The sequence below is a fragment of the Euwallacea similis genome, chromosome 10 (genome assembly GCF_039881205.1).
Source record: "Euwallacea similis isolate ESF13 chromosome 10, ESF131.1, whole genome shotgun sequence".
In the NCBI taxonomy this organism is placed as follows: domain Eukaryota; kingdom Metazoa; phylum Arthropoda; class Insecta; order Coleoptera; family Curculionidae; genus Euwallacea; species Euwallacea similis.
In genome coordinates, this window is record NC_089618.1 from 5,136,291 (window position 1) to 5,149,458 (window position 13,168).

The 13,168-nt window shown below is 44.6% G+C and overlaps 1 protein-coding gene across 2 annotated transcripts; it reads right to left on the minus strand.

Annotated features, from left to right (window-relative positions):
* Nucleotides 1-2,919: 2,919 nt before the first annotated feature.
* LOC136411399 (glutamate receptor 1-like) lies at nucleotides 2,920-11,434 on the minus strand. Of its 2 annotated transcripts, none has more exons than XM_066393948.1 (16): nucleotides 11,294-11,434; nucleotides 10,807-10,959; nucleotides 10,244-10,755; nucleotides 10,080-10,189; nucleotides 9,666-9,936; nucleotides 9,101-9,322; nucleotides 8,720-8,840; nucleotides 8,368-8,462; nucleotides 8,146-8,313; nucleotides 7,670-8,095; nucleotides 7,506-7,614; nucleotides 7,319-7,454; nucleotides 7,158-7,263; nucleotides 5,854-6,066; nucleotides 3,890-3,957; nucleotides 2,920-3,724 (listed from the first exon to the last, which is right to left on the minus strand). In XM_066393948.1, exons 1-16 carry the CDS (start codon nucleotides 11,376-11,378, stop codon nucleotides 3,694-3,696), a joined length of 2,826 nt encoding a protein of 941 aa, XP_066250045.1. In that variant the 5' UTR covers nucleotides 11,379-11,434; the 3' UTR covers nucleotides 2,920-3,693. The 2 variants fall into 2 exon arrangements, with proteins under 2 accessions (XP_066250045.1, XP_066250044.1); XM_066393947.1 differs by lacking the exon at nucleotides 2,920-3,724 and adding an exon at nucleotides 5,568-5,806 and having other exon boundaries at nucleotides 3,874-3,957.
* Between the last annotated feature and the right edge of the window lie 1,734 nt (nucleotides 11,435-13,168).

Sequence of the window (13,168 nt, forward strand, 5' to 3'; positions counted from 1 at the left end):
CGGGTGCGACGAGAGGTGCGCGGGCATGCTCCCAATGGGTGGCACTCGCTGTTGGTTGGAAGAACGTAGTCCCAGATCAAATGTACGGACACGTTCAATGGGGTCGAAATACTAGGGATTACTCCCCTTGGATAGTTTGATAGTTCGGCGGGGAGTTTTCTCGTGCTGGGTGTGAGTTACGTCAAATCTGAATGCGGCGGTCGCTTTTCTGAAAAAAAAATAGCTAGAAATGAGTACCGTGTCGAGAGGTTTAGCTCTCATAATAAAAAAGTTAGAGATCGAATGTGGGGCGCCTCAACTCTGAGGGCGGCAGCCGCTGCCCCGGAAAAAATTCGTAAAAATCAGTATGAAATGTTGACGAGAGAGGGTTTTTGGCTCATAGCTCTTGAGGACTTCACGCTTCATTTTTGAAATCATTATAGCCTCTATAGCGCTCACAAGAGACCCGTCAAATGTCGCGCCAAATCGTAGAGAACTGAGAAAGAGTTCTCTGCTTAGCGGTTCTGGCAGCAAATTCCAGCTGCATCTAGCCAGATCTTGAATAGTTCTTCGAGAGCATTGTCGCTCCATGGGCACCCGGACTATATCCCAAATTCTCACCGGCCTGCCGAGGTTTTACCTTTTCGGGCCCAGCGAGACAGGGACGGCACTATCGGCCTCGCGCAGAGCGGCTCCAGCCCGGGCCGCTTTCCGGGCCTCCGGATCGATACCCGCCGGACTCGGCTCCGGATCGGGTCTGGAGGAGCCTCACCGACATCCAGGAACTCGCATCCAGAGCGATCGGTTATCAGTCTTTCTGTGTCTGTCGAATCCGTCTCGAAGAAGGACGCTTTGTTGTTGCCGGATTGGCGTCTTGAGTGCCAATTGCGACTTCTACGTCTATGAAAAAGGGCCACTCAGAGAGACAAAAGGGAACGAGAGGCCCTTCAAAGGGAATTCCCAATATTTCCTCGTTTATCGTTGGAAAGCCCATCGAGTTTAGTGGTTTGAATTTTCTCCTCGATGAGGAGCATCATTGATTCGAAAGAGGGCTACGTGTTGCCTGTGTAATTAGCCCCCGAAAAGATCGGAAGTTCTTTTGGGGCCGCAAGATAAATGGGCGAGTTTAATTTTGGGAAACATTAGTTGCGGCCTTAATGGGATTCATGACGAACGGGGGATGGAGTCGACAAAGGCCAACAAACCGAGGTTGGATTCGTTCATCAATCACCCGCAGATCTTTATCTTTATGTATATATCCCGAGGAAAAGATTGCGATGTTCTTCTACACGACACTAACCGCCTTGCAGACAACTTTTCAAATTTCCGGAGATCGCATGACACGAGGCGATTTCACGCTAATTATCCTCGCGGCTTAAGCGACACTCAACATGTTGCTCTTTTCAATTAAAGTGCGCGTTTATCACTTCACTATCGAAAATTCGTGTCCCTTGTCAGTCGATTCAATGGGGCTAATGCAGAGGACTAACCGCTTTATTAACCAATCAGCCCGCGAAGAATTGAATGGTCGGAGGACTGAACGTTACCATGGCCAATCGGCGATGGGCACCCGTTCAGTCCTCCTTTCGTCCAAGTACCGGCAACGTCATAAATCTGAATTCTCGTGCGATACTTAATGGACTTGTCTAAAAATATCCTCGAATGGTCGATAGGTGCATCCGCTTATTTACACTCTGGTCATATTTTTCACGTGTCACCGGGAAATTGGGACCTGAGCATAATAAAGGTGAAAAATTCAGCGATGCTGCTGCCGCTCGCGGCAGCAGCTTTACTTATTCACCTGCGACTTTTACTTATTATCTTTTGTTTTCCGAGTCGCCGAAATTCCCATAAAAAATGCAGAGAAGCGTTCCTCGGGTTTCTAAACGATCTTCCCGATGCCGGGAACTGTGACCGCAATATATAAAAGATTGGGCCGTTTGCGGAGTTACAGTGTTGACTTTATTATTTCCCGGCCCGCCTGTCGGAGCGGGGCACTGCCTAAATAAAAGATCATCCCGCGAGATGTCGCGGCAGATTGGACGTTTGCTCCTTCTTTTCGAGCTTTATGTTTGTTTTCCACGGGAAAGCCTACTTTATTTACGAGGTTTACGTGGGTTTCGACTGAATGGCCATGTTAGAAGTTAGGAGTTCTCGCTGAGTACTTTATGGGAGGTACGTCAAATCTGAGGATCACATTCAGTTTATTGGAGAAAAGTGGCTGGAAATGAGAGTCATGTCCGGGGGTCCAAATGGCATAATAACGAAGTTTGGAGTTTTCTCGAACTGGATGACAGGTACGTCAAATCAGACGATGGCATTCGGTTTTTTGGAAAAAAGTAGCTGAAAATGAGCACCATGTCGGGGGGTCCACCTTTCGTAATGACAATGTCGGGATTTTCTCGAAATGGGTGACAGGTACATTCAATCTGACTATAGCATTCGCTTTTCTGGAAAAAAATATCTGAAAATGAGTACCATGTCCGGGGGTCTATCCCTCAAAATAACGAATTCGCAAATTATTTGCAGTGGCGGTCCTTGAACCAACCAAACTTGGGAAGTTTTAAGTATCATTCAGTTCTCCTGCAGTGCCGCTCAAGATGGCGCTGGTAGTAGTCATTATTCACTGTTGTAAATTTGCGTGCTTTATCAGTAAAGTGCGATCGAAAAACTAAAAACTCGGTCCTAAACGGACGCGTTGCATGTCGAGCGATTTAAAAATTAGCAGAAATGAAGTAGTGGCGTGTCGCTCGCCATTCCTCCTTCATTGAAAAGTTGCCGACCAGAAAATTTCCTACTTTAATGGCCGAAAAAAAAGCCTTGGTTTATCACTACTTATTTAACAGTCAAGACGTACTGGAACACGGCAATTTCTGTGAAAGAGCCGAGTCATTACACCCCCTAAGTTGCTTTGTCGAGGGGAAATAAGACAACGCTAAATTAATTTAAAAATGTTTTAATAATGGCGATATAACAAACCATAAATTGGACTAACATTTAAATGTAGTAATAAACTAGCAGCACGGCGAGTTCAATCCATGGACATTTCTCGCATGACCCTGCCCGGAGGCCTTGAAGTGGCCCTAATCAAAATCCATTATCGTCGCGAAATTATACGGTGGACAAGGCACGCGATCATTTAAGAATTTAGCGGTAGGTTTTTAATTACGGTGCAATATTCGAGCTCCGCTGGATCCTGCTGACACGTGGTAATTGCGTTTAATCGCTTTGATTATCACGCTTATTTTGTCCTTGGACCACTTTCGGCGCCATGTTGAGCAGACCGGCCGGGAGACTGAACGGTTTCGGGACCAATGGAGGAGTTGCAGGGTTCAGTTCTCCGGCGGTCCTGCCCAACATGGCGCCAATAGTAGGCATCTTCATGGATATAACTCTTCAGTTAAATTAACTATCGGTTTAATCTATGCAGACATTTACAGATATGTAACATACACGAGTACATATTTAATCATAATATACGTACAAAATTATTTGATTATATTTTTAGACTTGTGGTGGTTTTTTGACTATTCGCTGATTACAAAACTTAACTGAAAACAGTGTTGGTTTAAGTTTAATCTAACACCTCTACGCAATCAACAACGGTAAACTTTATAGTAGGAAATACACTGAACACCAACCTTAATGAATTGCCAGCTTATTCACATTCGATGCTGTTTGATGGATGGCTTCCGTAAGTTTCCAGATTACGTTTTATACCGTGCACGATGGCGTATACGGCGATCTAAAACGAGAAGAAAACTCTCTGTTAAAATCAACATTGACTAGTGAATAAACTGGCAGACAACTCAGGTGCAATTAATTGGTAATTTAGACCTTGTTTTGATTATTATTATTATTATTACTTTGAGACCATCGTTTCGGTTGACTGGTAAAAAATTATACTTGCGTGTGCGTGTTACTGTGCGGGGCCTCGTTATCAGTAGTGGGTCCTATTTGATTGGCTGGCGTGTAATACTGCAAATAATACGAGATATTAGTTGAGTGAATGGGAGGGAGTAGAAGGCAACGCCCTCTCTTGATGCGAAAAAAACTCGTATAAAGGAGAGTGGCAAAGTTTCGCGGAACTGCAGCGCTTAAAGTAATTACCTTGATAGCAGTAAACCACGGAAAGTCTTAATTGCTTGTCATAAGTTTAACGGGATCGGAAACTTGCCTTTCCGGTGATTTCGCTTAGAAAGTTTCCCTATAGTTCGAAAAGTTATTGTTTTTATGCGATTTTTCCTTCTTGAGGCTTTGCCGTGATGGCTTTATTAGGTTTTGGATTAGACGACAGAGCTATTTTGTTAAGTTTGTGCCATCTTGAGAGCGACGTTTTTGGGGTGTATCCGACCATAATGGAGAAATTGGAGAAATTTCACGTTTTCTAACTTCGTTATTTTTGTAGATAATCTCCTCGATATGGTACTCGTTTCCAGCCAATTTTTTCCAAGAAAATCGAGAACGACGTCTATTTTGGGGTATCTCCAATCACAATGGAGAAATTGGAGAAATAAAAAAAATGTGTAACTTCGCTATTTTTGTATTTATTCCCTTTGATATCATACTCGTCTTCAGTTGATTTTGTCCAAGAAAATTCATCCTGAAGTCTATTTTGGACTATCTCTAACCGTATGGGAGAGAAACCCGAAATTTTCTAACTTCGTTAATTTCGTAGATGTACCTCTCGATGTGGTACTCGTTTCCAGCTACTTTTCTCCAATAAATTCGATGCCTAATAGAAATTCCCAATAGAACCTAAACCTCCTAGAGAAATTTAAAGTTGTTCCCATGCGCCTCAACAAACCCAACTTTCTCACCCCCACGAGATTTTTCCATCAAACGTTATTATTTCCCTTGCACTTAAATCCTTCGCAAATAATAGACCTTCCGCTCTCCGTTGAAGGGCCCGCAAATGAAAAAAGGTCAAAAGGCGAGAAAAACATCTCGGCTCTCCTCTTCCTGTCCTTCGGATCGTTAAAAACGAGCATCCCTTGACCGTATAATTAGGGTCGCGACGAATCCTCCTGGATTTCTTGAATCGCTCAAAAACCGAAGACGGGGACGTCAAACGGCCGCAGAAGTCAATCGAAGGTAATCACACAGAGTCGGATCGAGCGAAATTGGTTCGAGGCCTCAAAAAGCGACGAGGAAATTGAGGTCGCCGGCTTCACTTCTTCTCGACGTGGAAGGGCGACGATAATTTATTTTTTTCATCGTTTCAGGTTGGAGAGTGCCGCTTCGTGTCCTGAAGGAAGTAGGAGTGATTTATTCCCCTCGAAAAAACAGTGCAAGTATTGGGGCCATCGCCCGGAGCTCTGCCCCAAGCAAAAACGACAGAGCATAATGAGAATAATATAAGACACAATCAGTTCTGACATGAATAGCGGTCATTTCATCCATTAGTCATTTTTTGCTAGTGACTCATTGGCTATTATCCGCACCATGACTCATATTATATTAACCTGAAGGAGGTCTGATACATCAAGCAGCAGCGAGGCACAGTACATGTAATGTCCAGGAGGGTGCCGACAACACCGATCTACCACTAAGTGCAAAGGGATACATTCAAGCAAATAAACCGCTACCTAGCGACTCAAGTGGTGGCTAACAGCCCCTCGGTCAAGCTAGCCCTCGCATAGTGCAGTCTCTGCTGTTGATAAGCAGGGTGTTGTTGATTTCTGGGCGTGGTCAGGTTACCGTGAACTGTCATGTGACCAGCTACGTGTCTGGGGCACCGATTCAGAGTGGCAGTATTATTTGTGTGATGATGGTGATAGTTGTTAATTTGTTGCTGAGACTGCGATTTGTGTACTTTGTATGAGGGCTGAAACTGTCGGTGAAGATAAGAGTTAAGGGGTGGGAACAACTCACCCTTCCATTGTCGAAGTCCCTGCCCACCCCGAGGGTGAGCCGGGCCTTGTTCTTCAGAGCGTCTCCGATGGGTATTTTGGCCCTCTTGGCCTCCAAATGGGACTTGTAGCAGAACTCCAGAGCGGCCACGCCCATGGCCACAAACAACCCGCCAATGAGGATGTAGAAGACCCCGGCTACGTTGCTGAGGGAGAGCTCGTTCCTCATCGAGTCCTGAAACGCAGCAATAAAGCGCTTTAATCATTTTTCCCGTTACATGCACAGGATTTTCACACATATCTGCGCTAATTCACTATTTAACGCCAATTTGCATGACGGTTTGCCCCGGTAAATTACCAACTTACCTGGTTACGAGGGGGCGTTCTTGCGTGCAGAAAGAGATATCTGTATGATAATTTCGCAGGCGATTATGCATATGGAAATTCACACTAAAGCAATTTTCCGCCCAGAAAATCCCCGGCCCTCGTGTTTTATTTACAAGATAAACAGTGGCGTTCGGGTCTCGCGGAATCGCGCTCGCTCCCTTGGGCGCAACATCGCTTCTGTTGACAATACGCGATCCCCCAGGTGGAAGAAAAAGGGGTCCGAATGACTTGTTATTTATAGGCAAACAACCCGGGGAAGCCTTGACCGGAATTTCGACGGATCCATCAATATTCCTCACGCATTTGCATGGGAAAATTTGGCCTGCTTGTGGGCGGAACGACACGGTTGAGTTGCAGCGAAACAAACGTAGTCAGTCAGTGGAAAATGGAACGCAGCAGTCCTTCTAAAATTGTACCGAAAGTGCACGTGTTTGCTCGGGGGGTAGACGCTGATGTTGAAATGCTCTTTATTTTACTACAAAACCGATTTTTTGCCTCTCTATGTTCACTTGCACAGGGCAGGCCTCAGCAACTCTGCTGAACAAAATTTTTAAATCACCGCCCCACTACCCCCTAGAAAAACCAACGAGGAGAGTCCGTGGCCTTTCCTGGTCTACTATCCGGGGCCATTGCAACCTCGGTTCCCTAAGGCCGATACTGGAAGTACACTCTTTTTTTTTTTTAATCTCAGGGCATGATACTTCAGTTGACAGAGGGCATCACGCATGGCAAAATCAAGTATTTATCATGCCTAATACCAAACATGCCAGTTTTCTTGTGAGCTGAGGCGCCCTCATCAAGCAAAGCATGATACACGTTATGCCCACTTATAGAGGGTATGATGCTTTACCACCTTTAGTATGAAAATTGCCGAATTTAACTTATTTTGAGCCCGTTTGGTTTGATTCATGTTCTCTTGGGTGGTGCCCTATTACTCACCTGCTTATCCTTAAGACACTCAGTCCGATCGTACCACCATTTGTTCTTTAACTTAGTCAGCTCCCCATCTTCCTTGAGGCTCAGCACTGCCAGATTCACTGCATCCCTAAAACAGCAAACTCCCTTGCCACGCTACTGAACGAGGCAAACTCTAGGTTTACCTGAGAGGCGATCCTAGAGGGGTGGCCACCCCGAATCCCTTGGCGTCGAAGTTCCTACCCACCTTCATGGTATCGCAGGGCTCCCTCTCGTTGATGTAGTCGTTCTTCGGGGACTCAATGAGCAGGGCGTACTTTCCTGTATAAGAGTCACTAAAACTATCACCCTTGGGAATACCCTAGCACCCACCTTTGGACTGGCGCACCCTTCGGATACCATCATCGTAGGACTTGACAAAGACGTGTTTTCTCGAGTTCATGAATTCCCACATGCGGGAATAGAGGGTGATCTGAGAGCGCTGAAAGTGGTGTGTTTTAAGGCAAAGTTTTGAAGCAATGCTTGTGGGTCGGTACCTTGAAGAAGTCGTATGTGGCTCCCCCCATCAATGTCCCATACTCCACTTCAGTCTGAGAGGCCAAGTCTTCAGGGGAATTAATGGGGGCCACCATTCTCTCCACGGTGAGGAATGCGGCTAAATTGGCGGTGTAGCTTGAGATTATGATAAGGGTGAAGAACCACCAGCATGCACCCACTATGCGCCCGGATATGGATCTGGGTGATATGTCTCCTCCTTGCTGCATGAAGGCAGCCAAAGAGAACCATAAGCTGTTAAGTAGACTGAAATCATTGGCCATGGTACCACCGCTGTTGGTGTGGAGATGCGGGGGATGTCTTACGGGTTCGTCACTATGGTGGAGGATCCTCCACTCATAGGGAGAGAACCTGGAGACTATGAACAGCACAATGCTCACCCCCACGAAGGCAAACACCACGCTGATCTAGAATGGCAATTTAAAGTTGGTTAATGGAAGAAACCAGATGTCCGTACCCAGATCTCCTGGGACAGTGGGTTGAGGAAGCTGAAAACTCCTGGTTTCTGCTTCATGGGCTTCTTAATCATGATGGATACGCCTAGGGACATGAAAGGCTTACTGAAATCGATCACCCTCTCTCTTTCGGATGTGATGGAGATGGGAGCGATGGCCAAATCGACCTCCTAAAGCAGGGTAGTTAAATCCTAATTTGGGCCAACCTCTATATTATAGCTTACGTTGCGCACGAGCTCGCCAACCATACCATCCCAGCCGCCCTTGACATCCCCGTTTTCTGCGCCGTATTTCCCATCTTTGACTATGCGCAACTCATCTGGAACAAAAGCGAATCCATCCAGAATTCAAGAGTAATTTCTCCTGAATTCTGGATGGTAAAAATAGTCCTTTTCCAGGGTTTAGGGCGAAAATAAATACAAAATTAAAAGCGAGTCTAATGTACCTTGCATAGCCCTCGCCTCTATTCATAACCTTAATGGCATTAACTGTGCCAAGGTTGGTTCGAGCCCTTGCACCGTGTAATTCCACGGCAGGGCATTGATTTTCCCGTTTGAATTATACACACACACTCACAATTTATATTCAGTTTCTTGGCAATTAGCTCCGCCAGGTCCTTGCAGTACCCCTCGAACCGATCGTTACCCATCAGCAGCTCCCCAGGCTCCTCTTTGCGAACCATTATGTATGGTTCCTCCTACATAACACATAACATTCCAAACAACTTATAAAAAAATCTCGGTGCGCTATTTGTGACAGTGACAGCCCCCGAATTTGACAATTGTTATTAAGTTAGGTTAGCAATTCCGCATATGTCACATTTCTAACCTCACTTACTTGTCAAATGCGAACACTATCAAACCTATAAATGACGTCTGAAAGACGTATTAATGTTATCCATATAGCAAGATGGAACGATTTTGACGTGACTATAATAGAGAGTAAAAGAACGCGTACCACAATGGTGGTCACCACATAAGTCTTGTTGCGTTCAATGTGCGCCGCTGGTTTGAGTCGCGTGTACTTTGCTGCCACTGGGTTGAAGCCATTTTGGTCGGTCCATTCGGCTACCTTAACCATGGCGCTGTTGATGGTCATTTCCACCACATGTAGGGTGTAGTTGCGTCTTCTTCCTTCTTCCGTGAAGAGAATATCGCCTGTAAGACCCTCGATTTCCACCTAAAAACGTTTTTTTCTCTTTATTTTTATTTCATACAGTATGTTTTACTATGCGAAAACGTGGTGATTAGAGGCACCTTTTAGAGCTATCTCGGATTTCTTTAAAAAAATATAGATTTTCTTTTGATTAATTTTGATATTTGTGACAGTAACAGTTTTGACAATGTCACATTTCCAACCTCATACACTTGTCAAATCTGAACACTGTCACTATTTCAGTCATCATCAATTCAATCATCATAAATCAAACTATTTCTGTTCTCCACATAAAATTCTTCCAAATACGTTGTTCTTAAAGACCATTTTAAGTCTGAGCACACCACTCCTCCAAACTAGAACTAACCTTCCTCAAGTATCTGGAAATCTTGTCTCCATGTTCCCAAGGGGAGACCCACCCCCCGGTGGGGTTGCAGTCCAGAATTTTGCTCCCATTGTTGTAAAACTGCCCCCTCCCAGTGCGTGTGTTGATATTTTTGAAGCTGTCTGGCTTTTTGCGAAGGATTTTGTTGAAAGCTTCTACCAGTACAAAAACTGCATCGTACATCAATGCTGCTTGGGCTGAGATGGTCTCCCTCCCCGCCCCTTGGGACTGACTTGGGTCTAGGCGCTTCCACCTGAAAACAAATTAAAAAACATAAAACAAACATTTTAAAAATAATTTAAAAAATGAAAAGGATTGAAAAAAGAAGGAAAATAAGTTAAAAAAAAATTAAATAATAAAATATTTTTTAACGAATAAAAATTTGAAGGAACCGACCCTTCCAGGAAATCTTTAACAGGTTTGCGTGAAACATCTACAATCCGAAATCCTGTGATATTTATGGCCCCATATTCCGCAACTTCTGATTCCCATCTATCGTCCATTACCTTGAAAAAAAATCTCAGCTAAGAAGATTGTCAAATGAAAAAAACATTGATTACCAGGCCTGACAGTAAGTAGTGGTAAGTCCTCCTTCCTAGGGCCAGGTCCCTCACATGCCCCACTACAATCTCCTTCGCCATATCCGCGGAACAATCCAAAACAACATATTTATTCTCCCATCTGGACTTGTCCTCCAGCCCCCTGAGGAAGTGCAGGGCCTCCGTGACGTTGCCGATCCTCCTGACCGTCCTCACCTGGAATTGCTCGTTGCCGGGGCTGAGGCCCTGGTAGATTTGTTGCAGCCTCAGCAAACCATCGTTGGAATCATACAGATAAATTATTCGCCTCCAGCCATAATACTTGACGGTGTCGATGATGGCCTGATGATATTCCGGCCTCATGGAGATGGCAAAGTCGAGGAACCCAGAGGAGGGTGCCAGGACTTTTTCCGGGAACCAGGGAGTGACGAACGGCATTTGGAAGGTGTTGCTGTAGGAGTGGAGGGTATCGAAGGAGTCCGGGGAGACTGCCCCCACCATTGAATAGACTCCCCTGGAGAATTGGTTGCATACTGAAGAAATTAGATAGAGAGAGAAGATTTTTTTTTGGTCGGTACACTCACTGAGTCTCGAGAGCTTGAAGGCGTCAGCAGTATTGATGACGTCCACGTAGGCCTGCAGTTCGAAACGTCGGCCTGAGTCGTTTTGATTGTGCTGCGCGATGGCGAATTTGAAGGCGGTTTGCACGTCATCGGTACCCTGCTCGAAGATGGCGCCTGAAAATCGCTCACCCTGTATATGCCCAAAAAGTGAGATGGAGATTATCTTTCAAAATGTCGGAACGGTTTGAGGGAGATTTGAAAAAATCATAATGAATCGGTGATGTTGCCAGTTGGCGTACATTTCCACGATCCTGCATCATTACTTGCAGCATTACCTTTCTCAATAGCCGACTAGCAACACCGAATACTGATTTACCCCTAACCACCGAATTTTCTCCTGTAACATTCTCCGAGATGCGTGTCTATTCTTTTTGGTCACACTGTATATGGTTTGAGTCGAGATTATTATAACCTTCAAACCAGTGTAATTATCTCAAAAACTACTCACCTAGAGGAATTTTCTCACTGACACTACCCTCACATGCCCTGAAATCCAGCGAGAAGATGAGAAATAGCGCTAAAAACAACCCCATTGTGGATCGAATTGGGGATGCTGAGGATGAAGTTTGCTCTCGAGGCGTGCCCTGGCCCTTTGCGCAGTCGCAGCACGTTTATCCGCGATTGCTTTTCATCCCCAGTTAAGGGATTATTGGGGGAGAGAATAAGATAATAATTGTCCGGTGGCGCGGTTTTGTCCTGAGCAGGGCCGGGAAAGGAAATGTGTACTCGTTTCTTGAGATTTTAGGGACACGTTTGCCCCATGTGGATAAAGGGGATCTGCCTTGTACAGGGTGGCTCAAAGTTTACGATTAGGCCCTAAAACTGCCCAAACGGCGTCTTTTTGTATAAAATACTCTGTGTTGTGGCAAATGCGATGAAAGACAGGCACAGGGTTTGTGGTAATTAATTTTGTTCGTCATAATAATATAATCACAGCCAAGCCCTAAAAAGGGAGTCTGGTGGTCCGGGGCAGGGTGACTTAGACCTGAAAAAGTGGTCTCATCCGTCTAGGACCCAATCAGTAGTCATGGTCCATTACCATAATATCATGATGGACGTCATCAGGACAGATGTGTAAGGGAATTTGGGAATATGGAGAAATCAATTGATTATTTAATGACACAGCAGCCATTGCCGCCTAAGTTTGGTGACGTCACACCAGTACAAAACTTCCAAGAAGTTCGACGTTACGTGATGCATTCGGAGTTCAATTCCGTGGAATTCCAGTGCATTCCATTTTCGGTTTATTAGTTGCGGGGGGGAGCTGGAGGGTGTATCACTGTCCTTCTTTAATGACAACCCTACACCCAATGAAATCCTCTCCTGGCAATCTGTCATATTTTTCTTTTGTTTTTTTTTTGTTGGTTATGTACAGAATCGTGGCGGAATATATTTCAAAATCGTGTCGTGTCCGCGAAAAAACTCCTAACTTCGACGATTGAACAGTGTTTTGCCGGTTTTTGCGCGCAATTAATAAATTTTGGGACTTAAATTATCAAACATTCGCTGGAGTGGCTGCGAGATTGCCGCCCGCAAGCCGGGAAATTGGCTTGGATGCTGGGGGTCTCATTACCATCACTCGGGTAAGAGAATAGTAAAATCCTATTATAGTCGATAAATTTGCCGCGAAATGCGAAGTAAATTAAGGGAGTATAAGGATTGACACACTGAAATATCGCAATGCATAAAATATTTAATATAGCGATTCCTAAGAAATGCGGTTTTGCACATCGTCTGTTAACAATGACCGGTATTTTGGCGAATTTGATGAAAGTGGCTCTGGACGGCCATGATGATTGATAGGAAATTCAATCGGGCAAACAATCGTAAATGTTGGTTCGCCGTCGTAGAGAAGGTCTCGGGGGGAGGTTCTTTCAGCATTCAACTCGGAAAGTACAGTAATTTGCCGGTGAATGGCGTAGTTAAGAAATTAAATTTAAAGATAATATTCTAGAACTAGAAGAAATGTCTTATCCATCGTTGTTATGCAACAACCTGATTTTTAATTTTATTGTATTTGGGAATAAGACCCCACACACAAGTAGGGATGGCATTAATTTCTCAGTTAAAATAACCGAAAATCGCATCAAATCGTTACTAAGGGCTCTGCTGACTATTGAATAACAATAACCATAACATGCAGAAAGTGAGAATTGTTGTTCTTTCTAAAGGCTTAAATTGCTCTGTAACTCCATAAAATGTTCCTAAGCTTTGAATTCATTTTAAAAAAATGCTTTGAACCGCTGTAGAATGAAAAGACGCATCTTCCCTGAACGCCAAGTTCAGCTGAATTACCCTATTTTTTACCCTCTATCATCCAATA

Excerpts from the sequence above, each read along its gene's own strand:
- LOC136411399 (XM_066393947.1), bottom strand. The coding sequence starts at position 11,378 with ATGGGGTTGTTTTTAGCGCTATTTCTCATCTTCTCGCTGGATTTCAGG. Across the intron at positions 8,463-8,719 it reads CAAGAAACTGAATATAAATT|ATGAGTTGCGCATAGTCAAA; the intron begins GTGAGTGTGTGT and ends CTTTTGTTCCAG. Across the intron at positions 7,615-7,669 it reads CCACATACGACTTCTTCAAG|CGCTCTCAGATCACCCTCTA; the intron begins GTACCGACCCAC and ends CACCACTTTCAG.